Source organism: Myripristis murdjan, chromosome 21 (assembly GCF_902150065.1).
Source record: "Myripristis murdjan chromosome 21, fMyrMur1.1, whole genome shotgun sequence".
Classification (NCBI taxonomy): domain Eukaryota; kingdom Metazoa; phylum Chordata; class Actinopteri; order Holocentriformes; family Holocentridae; genus Myripristis; species Myripristis murdjan.
The window spans coordinates 18335096-18352880 of record NC_044000.1 but is presented as its reverse complement, the minus strand read 5'-3'; the positions used below and the strand labels follow the sequence as shown (position 1 = coordinate 18352880).

Here is a 17785-nt window from a genome sequence, read left to right as displayed (position 1 = left end):
CAAGGGCACATGACAAGTTATTGACACTGACATTTTTTGTTGTGGTATATCCACCACTGTTGTTGGCTTTTGTTTCAAGAAATTGTTTGAGATGAGGAAATCACCAGTGTATGCTTCTACTTAAATGCCCTACTTTCATGATATAATATCACTGTAGCGTGAACTTTTTACATTTTCCATAAAATTCACCCAAAAGCCAAATATCCCTAACTTTTTGTGAGTAGTGTATCTCCAAACTGAAAGGATGCCAAGTGCTAACCTAACCACCAGAGAAGAGGCAGAGAAAGAGAGAGTGAGAGAGAAAGAGAAAGTACAAGAGTTAAGATGTCTTTTTCCCGAACTTGGAAGAAACCCACAAAACACCAAGAGAAGGAGAAGACAGAGTGAGTGAGAGAGGAGCTGAGGAGTGGTGGGAACAGGGGAATAAAGACGTCCACCTCCGTGTGACTGTCTGCTGTTTGATGGTGTGAGCAGTGCGGCCCGGCAGGCGCAAGAGTAGACGAAGATGAGGCGAGACTCTAAGTAGGACATCCCCAGCCATCATCACCATCCTGGCTCTGGCAAAGCCAATAACCAGACGCTCTTAATATCCCATTCATCAAGCCACACGCGCTCACATATGCTCAAAATGTGCACATGCACACACTCCGATGATGAGAAAAAAATGTATTGAATTCCCCAAACCATCATTAATCTGAACTCCAGTTCCATTAGGGAAGATTCGGCATAATTAGTTTTGTGTGTTTTCACTGTGTGTCTGTACATATGTGTGTGTGTGTGTGTGTGTCAGGGAGACGAAATGAGTGTGTGCATGTGTGTGTGTGTTTTGAGTTATGAATATCTGATATTAGATTGTGTCGTGGAGACCCAGGCTTCCCTGGTGATCTGCCACGCTGAACATGTGTTTGCTTTTATTGCATTTCGGAAAGAGACAAAGAGAAAACACAATCAGGTGAAATCTAATATTCCTGCCACTGTATGTGCGACTGTACGCGGCGCGCTTGTTTTGTGTGTGAGTCTGTGCGGATCCTCAGCAGTGGAGGCTAATATGGAGCTGTGTTCTACTATAAGATAATTACACTTTTGCTCTGGGAGGTAATCCCCTGGTATGTGTGTGAGCGTGCGCGCGAGTGTGAGCGGAAATGCGTGTTTGTGCTCCTGTGTGTGTGTGTGTGTGCAGTGGATCTCTCCTGAATGGAGCCTGTTGGGGCTAATTTGAGCCTGGCTGCTGAATAGGACTGCCCTCATGCTGAACATAAAAATAATGTGTGTGTGTGTGTGTGAGCATGCAGATGCGTGTGTCTTGCTGTGTAGTAAACTGGTGAACTCCTCTGATATGGCTACTGGGGCTGAGGCAGGAGCCAGGCGTGGGCTGGGCTACAAGCACCTCGCCGGTTTAATGAAACAGCACACACTGACCAGCTGATTGTTTCTCTGTGGGCTTGAACAGGCTTTTATCTATGTCCAACTTTCGGTGCAGCTGATCTAAGATGCACGGATGCCGGATTGAGTGCGCTATTTTTGATGCCTGCGTTCCCTCTCCCCTTTTGAAGTTCTACTCAAATTTAATGAGCGGTGCCATTATGCATTTTCAAACCTTCATATGTTAGACGTACACGTGTCTTCTGAGAGCACGGGACCGTGGCGTAATGGACCAACAGCGAGCCGACAGAAGCACTCAGCTCTGCCGTTGTGGCGCTGGGTATCGGGCTGAGTTGGACTCCTCTGTATATGCGCAGTTAGCACAGAAGGGCTCTTAGAGGCTCGTCACAAGAAACACAGTCGCAAGGGCATTCATGCACGGACCCACACAGAGGCACAAACACATATGTACAGTATGTGCACACAATGCTTGGTGAGGCGGCTCATACATATTGAGTAGGCACCTCTGGAAGCATGATTTAAAGTCTCTCAATTATGTATCTGGTCAGAAGCTCGCGTTGCTCACAGCTCATTACCCGCACTCCCCTTTATCCTACTTCTTTGAGAGAGGAACTGAAAATGCCAGCCGCTCGTTTAGCCAGGAGTGGTTAACATTTAGGAAAACAGAGAGAGAGAGAGAGAGAGAGAGGGAGAAAAAGAAAAAAAACAGATGGGGAGGAGAGGCGTAAGGCACAGAGACGTCCTACATTCTGACAGATGAATCATCAGTCTAAATGGAGATCCGACTCCACCGCACGGCCGGGACCGAGCAACCAATGGGAAGAGTGAGCTACTCCCTCCTCCATCCTATCATATTCTCCAGTGAGATAGTGCCCTTACACCCAGAATGATCGCGCAGTTACCGTTACTGATGGCTTTCAAACGGCAACTGATCACATCGTCACGGTTACTGGCGGTATTGCCAAGGTAACTGATCACTTTGTCATGGAGACGCTGGTAGAAAATAGAGTGGGAGGAGGACCGAGCATTAATTCCCCTGTGACCTGACGGGATTCTGCAGAGCTGCGTGTCTGCATGTGTGTGTGTGTGTGTGTGTGTGTGTGTGCTTCTGTGCGTCCTCTGATTTTCTTGGCTAAGGATAAACAAAGTAAACTGCACATTGGGGAAGCTAAATGAGCATTCAGGATGATAAGTCGATTTCCAAATGACTCCTGAAGGGACTGGGGCTGCTGTGTGTTCTGCTTGAATGGCTGAGGTCAGAGCTCAGTTAGCCGAGCAACCAAAGCGCCGCCTCTGCTCCGCCGTGCCTGCACGTGCGTGTCAGTCTGTTTACCTCAGTTTGCATTCGTGTGCGTCTGGATCAATAACAGCCTCCCAGCTAAGGGAGTGAGAGACTATATATGTGACTAAATTCCACTGGCTCAGTTTGAAAGCCATATTGATCACCAGCGTCTGTCCACTAATCTCAGTGCACGCCTGCAACTTATCCTCACCTTAACTTCACACACAGAAGCGATGTTAGAAGCCGAACCTATGCAAAGATGTGAACGCGCATGCACGCGTTCCTTATGGCCGCTGACGCGCCGCCTGCTCTGTACATAAGCTCGACATATTGAGGGATGACTGCATAACTGCGGATCTGATTTTAAAATACCTTGACAGCCTACCTCTCACCTCACCCACACACACCACATGCCAGACGCAGTTAGCTCTTACCCACAAGCAAATCAACCTCTCCGGAAGGAATGAAAAGAAAGGGGGGCACTACATCTACCACAATGCCTTACTCCACCTACTGAGTATTTGCACAGGCACACTCACCTTAAAAAAGAGGGGGCCATACCGCTGCGGCTAAACTTTGCTGCTGCTAGCGTGTGTGTGTGTGTATGTGTGTCAGTTTGCTATGTGTGTTTAGCCGCTAATTGGGCTGTGTGCGGGTGTGTTTCTATGTGTGGCACACAGGACCAATGAGGGCAGTGTAGACAGAATAATGTCTCCACCGAGGGAAAAAAGTTCAAGGACAGATCGCTCACTCCCTTCATCATGCCTCCTCACTCCCTCTCTCTCTGTCTCTATCCCTGGCTCCCCTCTGTCCTCCTACTTTCACTCCGTTTCTCTTCCTGGGAGATATTAGTGATCCATTCACTCTGCTTCATTAGGAGACTCCACCCTGCCCTGCACACACAGATACACACACGAGTGTGCGCTCACCCAATTAGTGGCTAAACCAGAGACTAAAAGCAATTGGAGCAGGGAGAATTCCTCTCAGCTGTACAGAATTCACTCTAGGTGTGAGAATGTGTGTGTGTGTGTGTGTGTGTGTGTGTTCCTCTGTGACTATGTGTCTGAATCAGTGTATACCTGTTTGTGTATTCGTCTGTGTCCATTCCAATTAGGTGTGTGTTACCCTGGCAAGCGGCCATGCAGTTTTACCTGGCTGTACAACGCTGATGCCCAGCAGGTTGGAGGTACGGTTGGCGACTCTGCTCAAGCTGCCGTTGTAGTTTCTCCTCCACAGGACGGCGGAGCACTGGTAGGTGCCTGCCTCGCGGCGCCCCGCTCGCGTCACGGACAGCCCGAAGTTAGTGTTGACGTGCGAGCGGTCCACGGTGGTGCGGGTGCCGTGTCCCAGCAGCTGCTTGCCCCACTGCAGCGTGCCCTCGTGGGTGAACGTCACCAAGTCTTTGAACTCGCCCTGGCCTTCGTCGTCCGACCCCGATCCTGCTGGCTTGAAGCTCCAGGTGACAGAGGTGGGGACGTGAGGGTTATGGCGGGGCTTGACCAGGCACAGGAGGTCAAAGGACTCCCCGAAGGTCACGCTGGGAGTCCGCGATGATGCTGACACCATGAATGAGGACTCTGTGCGGTGGGAGAGAAGAGAGGTAGTGAGACAGATGAGCATTAAGATGTGCATATGGGGGTAAACACTAACAGTATTGATGTTTATGTGTTGTGTGGACAAAACGTTCAACTGGTGTAATAAAAGCAACAGAAACGGAAATCATCTCTGCAGTCAGGAGTGTTTTTATGCAGGTAAACAGTTTGTGTGGGTAGTGAAAGAGATGCACCACATTGGCTCCAATATTGTCTCAATCTAAAACACCTAAAAAAAGGATCAATTTCTGTGTACTGTCTAGAGAAATGTTCGTAATGAATGTGAATGCAATGAACCTGTAATAAAATAAACAGAAACTGAAACTGAAACAGAAATGGAAGCAAGCAGCCAGCAGCTACAGCTGAAGTCCCGAAAAACTGGCATGGCCTAAGGCTACGGCTTCTGAGATTGACATGGGTGTGAATTGTCACTGTCTGGACGTTAGCTACTTGTGGCTGTGTGTTTTGCTATGGTTCTGCCATGTGCCAAGGCTATTTCCTTTCTTTGTGAAATAAAAAGAATAATAATAATAATAATAATAATAATAATAATAAAAACACAGCCTACATCTGCAATTTAACACTCCGCCCCACCTAACTGCGTTTGATTGGTTAGCCTAAATCTGCCATTCACTGGCCCGCACTGCAAAAACTCAAAATCTTACCCAGAATATTTGTCTTATTTCAAGTCAAAATGTCTTATTTCTAGTCAAAATATCTCATTACACTTAAAATAAGACATGATCACCTCAGAAGAAACTTGTTTTTAGACAATTTTCACTTGTTTCAAGTGAATTTTCACTTTTTCCACTGGCAAATTTTGCCAATGAAACAAGCAAATTTTCAAGTGAAAATTGTCTAAAAACAAGTTTCTTGAGGTGATCATGTCTTATTTTAAGTGTAATGAGATATTTTGACTGGAAATAAGACAAATATTCTTAGTAAGATTTTGAGTTTTTGCAGTGTGTCTTTTACATTTGCTGCCTGGTTTTCCGACCAACAGCAGCTTTGCGGCAGTAAACTTTCTCCATACAGCTGCTGAATCATGTCTCCTTTAATGTTTACACTGCCTAAGTTTCTTCATAGATTTTGAGATATTTCGGAAACTAGTCAACTTTATATAAATGAGCTAATGTCTGCACTGCCTCTGTATTCAGGCCGTATTGCCACTAGAATGAAATGCACATGGGCCACATGGACGATGAACAGGAAAGAGTTGAGAATTTGCACCGTGTGAACGTAACTCCAGTCGAGCAGTCAACTGAGTCCAGTGTCTAATCTAAGAGCTGAAACCTCAGCAGATGATCTGGGTGTTAGCACAGATGTCCAGGCCGTACGTTTCCTTTTAAGCACAGCTACCAAGGGGAACAAAGCCCTCTGCTGGAACTGATACAGAGAGCATTTACCCAAGGTGCACTTGGCCCTTACTCACAGTGGAAAATGCTGGTTGTGATCGATTTCTCCTGACTCCCAAGGGTGACCAGAGACAGCCATTTAGCTTGTGTGTGTGTGTGCGCGCGCATTTACATTGCACTTGTGTTTGTGTGCTCGCCTGCGAGAGTGAGCATCAAAACTAATGGTGATGCAACAGAGAACACCCGGGGGAGAGATTTCCTCTAAGCGCCGATGTTCGATCTACGCCCCACTCCTTGCCAAGTCCAAACTATCCTCATTAAGATAACAATGCTCACCCTATTCTGTATATTACTGCCAAGATACACCTGCGCTCAAGAACAAGGCAGAAAAGAAAAAAGAAAGCGAGCGGATAAAGAAAAAAAAATCCCTTTATATTCCTACATACCCCCATAATAATGCAGACTTCCTACACCATTTCAGGACATTTCATAGGGAAAGACAGCAAGTGAGTCAGAGGGAGAAACACAGCCAGACACAGATATAAAATAAAGAGTGGTGGGTGGGGGGGGTGGGGGTGTTGATGAAGCTTGATTTTTGCCAGATCAGATAATTCATTTCCTTGAGACTTTGCAGATTTCTTCATTATGTTCTTGTCAACAGCCCCGTCTAGCTCTCTCACTCCATCTGTCCCTCTCCCTCTATCTTTTTGACAGCCATCGTCCCTGGTGTCCTTCAGGCTGTGTAATCGATGGCTCCATGTCCAGAGTTGGCTACTGCTGGGACAGCCACCCGGGGCCATAACTCTCTATTAGACAATAACTCTCCCCTCTCGCTCCATCTCTCTTCTCCCTCTGCCCCCCTCCCTCCCAGTCCATCCATCTCCCTCACTGTATGCCTGCCTCTGTGAGGCTTTTCACGCCGATGCCATTTTCCCATACAGCTCTCTTTGTCTCTGTGTGAATAAACATGAATGCGTTTACGTCCTTTACTGTACGCAGTGAATGTGCTTGTGTGTACCCACTGTTGGTGTGTTAGCGTGTGTGTGTGGCTTCTCAGTCACACAGACCTGCCACCTCAGACACCTCAGGGGGCCCTCAAGCCAATCAGCAAGCAAGGACCAAAGACTCCCTAACGAGCACCTTTGCCTTCACTGTGGCAACGCAAATACCAGACTCCCAGAGGACAACCTTCTCCCATTCCCTCCAGGCCCAGCTAACAAGAAGGAGAAACAATTGTAATAAGCAAAAGCTAAGAACTGTACGATAGAAAAAAAAAAAAAAAGAGCAAATGCTCCATATCTGTATGCCAGTCATTGCTTCAGTAAGCAGTGCAGTTGGATGCTGAAGTGAGGAAAGCGAGGACAAAAAAACAAATCTGAGAACTAAGTGGAAAATACACAATGACCGTCACACAGCAATGAGCATTTGGAAAATCCTTTGATCAACATGCGAAGAGGGGAAGGCGAAGAGATGTCAAGGAGTGTAACTCAGACGGCTTGAGCAGCTTCGGACTTCTTTTTTTCCTCATTTGCATAATGCGTCCCTTGTTGCTCAAACTAATGTTACTGTTGTTGCCCGAACTTAACAAATGGCCACTTAAAAACTGACATCTCTTCTCTGCAGCACCGCTGTGTCCTGCTGCAGGGAGTTAATCCGTCGGCTGCCGTGCGTGCGTGAGAGTGTGTGTGTGTGTGTATGCGTGTGTGTGTGTGTGTTTAGCCCAGTGCTCCTGGCCTGCCAGCTCCTCACTGCTCCGCTCCACTAGCTTTCTCAGCCTGTACTGGGGATGTTCAGCTTAACTCAGCACTGACAGAGGAGAGCCACAGACTGTGAAACACATTGCCACTGCATTTCCATTCTAATAATTCTGGCTAATCCAAGTGTGTGTGTGTGTTTGTATTTGTGTGTGTGTGTGTGAGTGTGTGTGTGATGGGTGGTGTCCTCCACACGTCATGGAAAAACTGCTCTTGACATGTGGCAGGTGGTGTGACAGTGTGTGTGTGTGTGTGTCTGTGAGTGTGTTATAATAGCTCTTTCCCCAGGGCGGTACATGAATAAACCATGCTGTATTGTACTATGTGGACTGCATTTTCTCTCTGAGCCATTCATTAATCTTTAGAAAATCACAAACCCTAAGCCTGTCTTTGTTTTCGGTTTTGTGTGTGAGTGCGCCGAATCACGGTCTTGAAGGTATGCGAGTGTTTACACACCTCATCGATTCGGGAGGTATTACACTATGCAGCAGGGGTCATCAACTACATTTGACCAAGGGCCAAAATTTTTCCAAGCACACACTGTGGGGGCCAGACTTTCAAATAACAAAATTTAAATTTATTTAGGCATAATTAGTGCATTACAGTTTAATATTTTAACTTTCTTAAAAAATTAATGTAATTTTTATTAGCCTATATCAATGCGAACAGACTCGTAACTAATAATAACCTGACAGGTGGCTTTATAACGCAAACACATTTTTTCCTCTTTATATTTTCTGAACTCATTAATATTCTGTGGGCCAGACAGGAGGCGTTGGTGGGCCAGATGTGTCCTGTTTGCCATCACTTGACAATCACTGCTTTACAGTTTGTAGAATTTAAAAAGGTCCATGAAATGAACTTGCATACCTTCCAGTATTTCCTCTGGGATTGTTTTCCAGCAGCACTTTAATATGAGTTAAAATGACACAACAAACTTTAGGCCATATTTGCTGACGTCTATTTATTCACCCAGAATGCCTCTTTGACTCATTACTTACAGGGAGCACTGCATATTAGCCTCAGTGGCAAAGCTTTTAAAGCAGAGCTCTCAGGTCACAGGGCAGGGTTTCAACAGGGTCCAACAAGCTGAATGTAAGGCTTTTAAATACCTTTTTAAGAGCACTTAGAATGCAATTGATGATCTATTTCACAAGCATATGGGCCACAGTATAAAGGATAAAGAAAACTGACATCTGTAATATGTATTTTATGATGCTGTGAAAACATCAACAAATTTTCCTTCTCCATGATTTATAAATTTATTCCAGCCTCTGGCCGAAACCAAAATTTTGCATTTGAAGACATCCTGATAACGTAATAATTTACCTTTGCTCAAAACTCATTTTCACTAAACAGAGCTTGACCTCGTCATAATGTGCAATGCAACCTAACGATAACAAGGAGTGTTACGGTTTTTAGTGTGGATGAAGACGCGGCTGCAGCTCAGTGGGACCCGGGTCTCTATTCCGACTCCAACTCTTTCCTGACTTGCCGGCTGACTCGAGTAAGGATGCAGTTCTTGTTTCGGCGGTTGGTCGGTGTGACAGTGCCATGTGCCTCATTAATTCTCTTTAAATAGCGCAATGGGCATCATTGCTGGCGTGGTGGGGAAATGGTCGCTACTGCGGGAGCATTTCAGAGTCATTATATTTTTCATGGGTCTCCCACCTCAGTCAACTACAGCCAGTGATTACTAACAGCGAGAGAAGAGACATTGTAGTCAGAGTCAGTGAAAAACACCGGCTGCTGCCGATGTAGAAGACTCCGCTCCGCAGAGTCATGTAATTGCGACTTCATGACATTTCGTGAAATTCTGAAGCAGCGGCGGCAATAATTTTGCCGCTCTAAAATTTATATAACAGAAACTACTGTTATCTACTTCCTGGGAAAAAGAATATCTTCAATGGTGACTTCTTGCTGCCCTCGTGGGTGTAAATAAAAATTTCAACCAACAAAACTGGTTTTATCCTGTCAAATGGAACCGTGGTTCTCTCCCCAGTTGATTTCCTGTTGCTTTACACTTTTGAGTGATCCCTTCCCCATATCCTGTCCCATCCAAACATCCTATTTTAAAATTCAGGAGGTAAGAATACCATTTCATGATGTCTTTAAATAAACCAGGTTCCTTAAACCTACCAACAGTTTTGACGGTGATTGTCTTGGCGGCTGACTTCTCTCCGACCTTGTCCCACTTGATGTCTGGTTCGGCGCTGGTCTGTAGCCACTCGGTGGCGGTGCAGCGGTACTGGCCCTCATCCCCGGGAAAGGCATTGTACAGGGAAAGAGTGTACGTATCGGCCCGCACCTTCTCCACGCGGATCTCTCCGTAGCTGGAGCGCTCTCTGTAGGCTGGACTGTGCTGTACTGTGCCGTCCCGATCCACCGAGGCCACCTCTTGCGCCGGTCCCGTCGCCTGCTTGTCCGTCCACTGCCAGAACACAGACAGTGGGCCTGTAGTGAACTGGACCGAGCAGGTGAGCTGGACCACATCGCCTTCTTGCACCTCTGAGGAGTTGCTGGACAGCGACACCGTGATGTTGCTCTCTGAGAGGGAGAAGGAGAGGGGGGGGGGGGGGGGGGCAGGCATGGAGGGGAGGGGAGAAGAGGGGAAGAGAGAGGCATACGTGAGAGACACAAAGAGGAGAGATGAAGGCAGGTGGTGAGGGAGTTAGGAAAAGTTACTCGAAATCTCTCTTCTGTCTAACGCTGACATCACTTTCAAATAGTGAATTCCAGAGACAATAGAATCACACTTTCTATGTTAAAACATTCAGAGAGTACAGGAGGCCAGAGGCGATAAAACAGATCGCAGTGTCTGTTCTCTAGAGTCTAGACAAGCCTATGCAAGCACAGTGTGTGTGTGTGTGTGTGTGTGTGTGTGTGTAGGTGCATGTGCAAGAGGACGATAGTGCTGTTTTGTAAGTGGCCTCGGGCACATCAGAGTGACAAGTGGAGAGCGGGGCCCTAGTGGGTTTGTGTGTGGGTTAAGATCCTCTCTGAACCCCATGTAGCGCGTTGACCAAGTCCACACTGGGAAAAAGGCAGAGATCACAGGGCTCAGCGTCTGTAGGATCCCGCTTCATAAGAAGGACGGAGGATAAAAGTCTTCAGTGGACTCAACTTGCTGTGTTTTGCTGCTTTTCCTCGCCTCTCATCACGCCGGTGCCTTTCAAAAATCACGGAGCTCTGGTGGGTCTAAAAGCCCCTTTAACCCCTAGGGCCAGTGGCTCGGGTCTCAGAGGGATGTAGCTAAGGGTCTCTCCTTGCCGTTCTCCCTTCAGGCCAAGCTCTGCCTGTTCTCTCTCTGCTCACCAGCACTATTAATAAGGATGAGCTCTCTGTGAATATGGGATAAAGCTGCTTCTTACTTCTTTCACACTCAGATGAACAAAAGGAAAGCCTTTCATCCTTTTTCTCTTTCCTCTCTATCTCTCATTTTAACTACTTCACATTTTTTCCCTCAACTAACTACATAATGCATTGTACCTTTTTTTTTTTTTTTTTTTTCTCCTAGCATCTGGTTACGCAGACAATTAAATACAAATAGGTACATCATTCCTCCCCAAAGATGGTGTCAGGACAACTTTCACCTCATCTGCCTTCTCGCTACAGTTTTATTTAACACTTCCCCGCCAGTTCTGTATTTTCTGGTTTTTGAACTATCAGATTTTTTCTCTCTGCTCTGCATCCCTCCTCCCTCTATCCTCATTCGATCCATTTCTCTCCCCCTTTTCCTCGCCGATTGAGATTCAGTATGGCATGTAAGCCTCTCTGTCTCTTTCTCTGCCTCCCTCTCCCTCTCTCCAGTTCCAAAGGTAAACTCATCCATCAAGACTAATTTGTCACAAGTGTTTACATCTGTCTTTCCTGTCGCCTCTGCCTGCCACTGACTCATCAACCTTAACCCCGTCACCTCCTATTACCCACTCTGACCAACTTTGCCAATTGCGATGATACAGCACATCTCGTAATTTTGTATGTGAAAGTGAGAGCGAGAGCGAGGACGAGAGAGACAGTTTGTACATGAGATACACACCGTCTGACCCCGTCTCACTGCAGTCCATGAAGTTCTCCTCCAGTAGCCATGGTTATTATCCTGTGTACACCCTATAAACATCCTTTACGGGGCATTAAGGTCCTTTGTTGGAAAAACAAAACCTCCCATACAGAAAGGTCCCCTGGAGACTGCTGCGGGCCTGGGGCCATTGTTTTGGGTTGATTTACCAGGGGGTGTAGAACGGTCAGGGCGAGGTGCTATAGGCTGTTGGTGGTTATTGTGTTTTATTGCGCTAACACTGGCGACACATGCTGGTCAAACCCTGACAGAAATGGAGATTCAGAGCGAAGCGGGGATGAAGCCAAGGACCAAGAGACCAGTGGAGAGGCACTTCACTGCTGCTGGCGACAGACAGAAGGGAAAATCTAAGTGACAGAGTGGGACTGTGGGCAAGCTTTGGAAGACTCTGCTGTAAATTCGCATCCATCAGCTGCCAGCTCCGCGCAGCCCCACCGGCCAGCCCCTCGCAGCCCGGCTGAGACAGCTTTGCCCCAGCAGAACACATTAATTTAGCCTGGGGATCCACTTAGAGGGCCCCAGAGAGGTAGGTCCCTTTCTCAGCTTCTCTCTTTCTCCATGCTTTCATTTCACGGCTGTTAGCTCAGCCTCCTTGAGCCTGGACTCTCTTCAGCTCTCCATTATCCTGCTATAGTGTTACAGCCCCTAGCTCAGCCAAGGAAATGGGAAGGACCATAATGCTGCAATACCAATCCTTAGCAATCCACTCAAACAGAAAATACATCAGGAATAAGAGTAGCATTATCCCTCCCCTCTTACTCACAGCGAACAATAGAGGCTGCACTGCTCTCCGTGATAGGCCACCTTGAGGGTGGGCGCAGCATGGCAACGCATATCACTTGGCATTAAGATAAAAACATCATTATCAAAAGGCCCATCACTCTTACTCTAATTGACAAAAGACAACTAAGCCAGGGGCCATGTGAATAGATGATTACTCACTAAGCGGTTGGACTGTGATCTGAACATTGCGGGACCTCTTGCTGCGGTCGATGAAGTCTCCTGTGGGCGTCTTTTCCCGCTCCGTCACGCGGCAGATATATTTCCCGGCGTCCTCTAGTTGCAGGCGCTGGAGCTTAAGCAGGTGCACGTTGGCGCTCTCTTTACGCACAGTCATGTGACCGGCAGCCTCTCGGGCGACGTAATCGGGTCCCAGGATGGGCACGGCGCTGGGGCCCACCACGGCCACCGGCGAGCTGCTGAAGACCCACGACACCGAGAAGAAACGCTCGGGGACGTTCTGGGCGTCAATGGTGCAGCGAAGCTCCAGCGGCTCACCGGCCGTGAAGGACCGTCGCTCCGTGCTCACCTGGATGCTGAAGTCCCGATCTGTGGGAAACAGGCAAAGGGAAGAAAAGGGAGGTTAGCTGTATGGCAGAATAATAAGGGATGTGACCGGGGAACAACAACAAAAAAAGGGAAATGCAACAAACTGTAAACGCAGCAGCTCATCAGCGACACCCGAAAAAACTCCAAACCTGAGATGAGGCAAATCCCTTTTGAATGTTACACATTGTTGTGGCTTTGTGAAATAAGAAACGTATCAAGTAAGTACACAAAAACCTCGAATAGGGTACTAGAGGTGGGATAAAATAGCAGAATAGAAAGAGTGTGGGTGTGAAGGAGGAGTTCTGTTCAAGGAGGTGATGCTGCATTCTCAAAACAATTTGTTTCTCCTGCCAGCCTTGTCAAAGACGAGAGACTGATATTTGAATATGGGCTAAAAATTGAAATGCACAACACTACGTTCTCCTAAAATCCACAGTCTGGAATGCTGAACCTGAATGCTAAAAGAGGGCAAGAGACACAGAGAGCATGAGGGAAGAGTTGAGTGGGAGAGTCGGGGCGGGGTGAGGGCACCAAAATAGCGTCACAGAGTGTGAGAGCACGAAAATATGAGTCAAGACAGAGAGATGGGAGAAGAGAGAAAGGTTGAGGTCACGGAGTGCGGCGCCCCGGCATAGCGCTGATCTTTCAGCCCACTCCGCTCTCTTTCTCCCCTTGGTTTCACCTCTGCAATGGAAAAAACACATCTAATTAAAATTCTCTTCAGCCGTCTGAAACAGAGTTGTGTGTTCTGCTCTCCTCCTGCACGGTTTGAGACAGCGCAGACAGAGTAAACATCGCCATGGCTGGCTCTTTCACTTGGCGAAATTACACATGCATGGCTTGTCTACATTAAGTGTGTGTGTGCATCTCTCTCTGTGTGTGTGTGTGTGTGTGCATGTGTGGGGGGTTGACTTTTATTTACAGTATTAATTTCAAGATGATGAGAACAGTACGTATCAGAGACGTTTGCTTTGCCTCACACTGAGGTGCTAGCCCCTGGCTGTAATTACAAAGACTTTAAACAGACTTCCTGAGAAACACAGTCATGTGGAAAAGTTCAAAGTCTGCCGTCGGTGTAGAGCTCGTTATGCAGGAGAGCGTTATGGAGGGGGAGTAGGGGGTATTGTTTACACATGCAAAAAAATAAAAAAATAAAAAATGCACACGCAAATATACACAGACGCGCATACATACACACTAATATTGTCTAACACATACAGAGATGGCAGGGCGGCATGCTGGATTCTTTTCTCAGTAGACAGGATATAAACCATGCACACACAAGCAAGCTGCCGTATGCATCAGTACACACACACACACACACACACACAGTGCATAGATGCAGAATCAAAGTGCAGACTGGTGGCTAAATCTTAATAGAAGCAACAGGACAGCAAGACATTTTGTTATGACATCTGAATGGTGTGTGTGTGTGTGTGTCTATGTGTGTATGGATGTAACTGCGAAGGGGTGGGAGCTGAGGCTGAAGGAGCTGTGACCCGCTTTGACACGGATGCAGTCGCAACTCAGCGTGGAACTCAATTAGGGCCATGTTTAACAGGAAGAGCTCAGCTGAGAGGATGCAGAGACCGGGGCTAGCAGACGGCCTCACAGGTCCTGCACATGTTAGTGTTTACAGCTAATTATAAAAAAAAAAAAAAAAAAAAAAAAAGCAGAGCGAGTAAGAGAGAGAGAGAGAGAGAGAGAGTGAGTGAGGGAGCAGAAAATAAGATGCAGCGAGAGACGTGACTGCAGGAAATAGGGAGAGAGAGAGAGAGAGATGATGTGAGAGCAGGGATGGAGGGAGTTGGAGGGGGGGAGAGAGAGAGAGAGCGAAAAAACACAGAGTGAAAGGTACATTAGGATTCTGTCCGTGGCTCATCTCTCTGCTCCTGGCTGTGGGTGATTAGCTAGTGATGGGGCTGTCTCAAGATCCACTCCATCTCATATACTAAGAGCCTAATGAAGGAGCTGCTTTTCTCCCTCTCTCTCTCTTTTTTTTTTTTTTTTTACCTCCTCCCTCCCTCTCTCTCACCGGCTCCCTACATCTCTTTTCCTCTCCCTCCCGTGCTCTCGCACAGGTGCAACTTCAAATACACAAGTTTAGTGTGTGTGCCCAAAGGTAAGTGGCGCACTTATAGGATCAACACGTGCAGACACGAACAAGATCCGTGCACACACACACACGTGCACACGCACACACACACACACACAGAGACACGCGAGTGCTCACACCTAAAGCCACACACAGTAGCACAAGTCTGCTGTATTCCCTTTGTCATGCAACAACACTGCCATCCATTATAGATTACAGGAATGAAAGGGAGTGACGGAGAGTGCTGAGAAGGGAGCTCTTTGTGCCTTTTGTCTCCTCCCTGCAGTAGCTGGAACTCATCTGACAGACCCCCTTTACGTCCCGGTTGCTCCTCTCCTTCTCATCCATCCGATACTATCTGGGGCACCATCAGGCTCTATTGGTCCAGAGCGGATCTGATGCTTAATGGGGGGAAAGGCAAAACGGTTCCACTTTGAAAAGATTTACTGGCAGAAGACACTTGCTACACGAGCGTCGCCTTGGTAATTCCGCTAATGTCAAAGCCGTTCATCAGAGATCTCGGCGGCCCCTCGTGGAAGAATAAGAGATTTCTTTATGGATGCGGGATAAGGCGCAGTACAGTGGTCTCATTATGGCGTGCGGCGGGATGAGGTAGAGCGGGATGGGGCTGAGAAGGATGGCGCGGGGGGGGCGTAAGGGGCAGAGGAGGGGTGAAATGTGTGTGAAAGGAGGTCTGTGCGAAGTTGTGAAGCTCTTCTTGTTTTCTAGTCCATCAGGTTTTAGAGGTTGACAGCTTATTACCAGATCATTATCATATGAGGCACATTCCCCTATCAACCACCCTGACACATTCTTTGTCTGCACTTTCTCCCATCCGGCATCCACTGTCATTCCACAGGCCAGTGCCCTCCCACCTCCCCCACCACCAACTCCCCTCTCCTCTCCCTCCCTTTTCTCTTCCTCCCTTGACCGTGAACCGCCTTCCATTAGGCAGTTTCCTCCCCCAGAATTGACAACAGCTCCACACACGGCGAGGTTTCTCCCACTCTCGGTGTAATTGGCGACGAGGCGTGCCACGTCGCCATTGAGGAAATGACCCAGTTTTCGGCTTCTGACCTCTGGGCCGCGTGCCGCCCGAGGAGATAATGCGTATGGAAGCTATACGTCTTCCTGCAGCAAACACCCACGCTGTTTGGAGCCGGTTAAAGTCTTCAATGTGCTTCTAATGATGCCCGTCAAACAGACTCAGTACAAAAGTGGGGAGTCCGTGGAGGTTTTGCTAAGCCCTTTTTAGTGCGCTAATGAGCTTAGTGTGAGATAGTGATCAGCAATCAGAGGAGGCCAGCCCACATGCGTGTCAAGAGGATAGGGGGACCTAAGAGTGGAGGAGACCGCCTTGAGCATCTCTGCCATTCACACTCTCTCCCCTCTCCATCACTTAAGGCTGGGCCATATATTATGTCAATATTGTGATATAAGACTAGATATCTTCTAGGACTTTGGATATTGTAATACTGTGAATGCTGTAAGTGTTGTTTTTCCCTGATTTTAAAGGCTGCGTTACATTAAAGAGATGCTATTTTCTGAAATTATTAGACTGTCCTGGCTGTTCTATTATTATATGCCTCTCCCTGCTTGGTATTTCATCACTGAATAATACTGAAACAATTAATCAACTAATTGATTAGTCAACAGTTGTAGCACTTATGAAGTAAAGTCCTAAGTGCTTGAAGTACTAAGTGCTAAGAATGAAGTACTAAGTCCTCACTGCAGTGGCCCGAGCTCCATTCTGGACCAAGACTTTTGCTGCACGTCATTCCCTCTCTCTCCCCTTTTCCTGTCTCTCTCTACTGTCAATATCTAATAAAGCAAATGGCAAAAAAAACAAAAAACTAATTGATTAGTAAAACAATGCTCATTTATCAAGTACAAATGCCAAAACTTACAGATAGCCTCAATGAGTTCACTAAGATGCTAAGATTGTATTACTTTTCTCCATTAATATTATTATAAATAATGTTTTGTTGTTTGGCTGCTGATCAGACTGAGGAAGCAATTTGAAGACATCAATTTGGGCACTTAACTGAGCATTTGTCATTTCTGTTGAAACTTTATAGAGTAAACAATTCATGAAAAAAAAAAAATCGAAATAATCATCATAATAGATTAGTCATCACTGAAAATAATGATTTGTTGCAGCCCTAGCGCTGAACCTCCCTCTCTCTTTCCCCTCCACTCACCAGTGGGCTGAATGCGAAGCTGCGTCTTGTCGCCCTGCTTGCGGGTCATGGCGAACCAGCTGCCGTCCGGGTCCTGAATCCACTCTGCGGCCTGGCAGTAGAGCAGGCCCTGGTCCACCGGCTGCAGCTTGTGAATGGTCAGCCTGTAGGCCGTGGCGCTGGTTTTGTCCAGCCTGAGGTCGCCTGCGGCCATCCTCTGCCGGTACGGTCCCCCGGAGCGTAGAACAAAGTCCCGTGACAAGGTGAGCAACTCCTGAGGCGGGGCGGCCGCATCCTCCGGGGACCGCAGGTACCAACCCACCGACAAGTGAGTGTGCTGCGTCGTGGTCCGGGACACCTCGCACGTCAGCTGCAGCGTGTCGCCCTCCACCTTGGACAGAGTCTGAGCCGGAGCCGTTACTGTCAGCGAGTCGGCGATGACTGCAGAGAGAGAGAAGAAGGAGCAGGGAATGAAGAATAGCTGTCAAAAAACAGAGGCATGAAGCTAATTAAGGTTAGAGCGGTTTGAGTGAGTGTCCCATTTTGGAAGGGTGACAGGTCTGATCCCTGCAACGGCCATGGGGGCCCCCCCACCTGCTCAACCCTCCTGCTACAAGGATCTGCGTGAAATGCCTAAAATATCATGCAATGTAGTTAACAGAGACATCAAATGTGGTGGAGAGCTCATAATAAAGTATGCTGTTTTGGTTTATGCCTGCTGTGATGGAAGTTAAAAT

General features: G+C 47.4%; 1 protein-coding gene across 1 annotated transcript in view; it reads right to left on the bottom strand.

The window, feature by feature from the left end:
• The window catches only part of igsf3 (immunoglobulin superfamily, member 3), a 70906-nt gene that overhangs the window by 15771 nt on the left and 37350 nt on the right, over window positions 1-17785 (bottom strand). The window contains exons 3-6 of the mRNA XM_030080579.1: window positions 17070-17489; window positions 12387-12773; window positions 9506-9913; window positions 3817-4242 (exon numbers count right to left, since the gene is read on the bottom strand). Of these exons, the coding sequence (XP_029936439.1) occupies window positions 3817-4242; window positions 9506-9913; window positions 12387-12773; window positions 17070-17489 (1641 nt within the window). The remainder of the gene's footprint in view (window positions 1-3816; window positions 4243-9505; window positions 9914-12386; window positions 12774-17069; window positions 17490-17785) is intronic.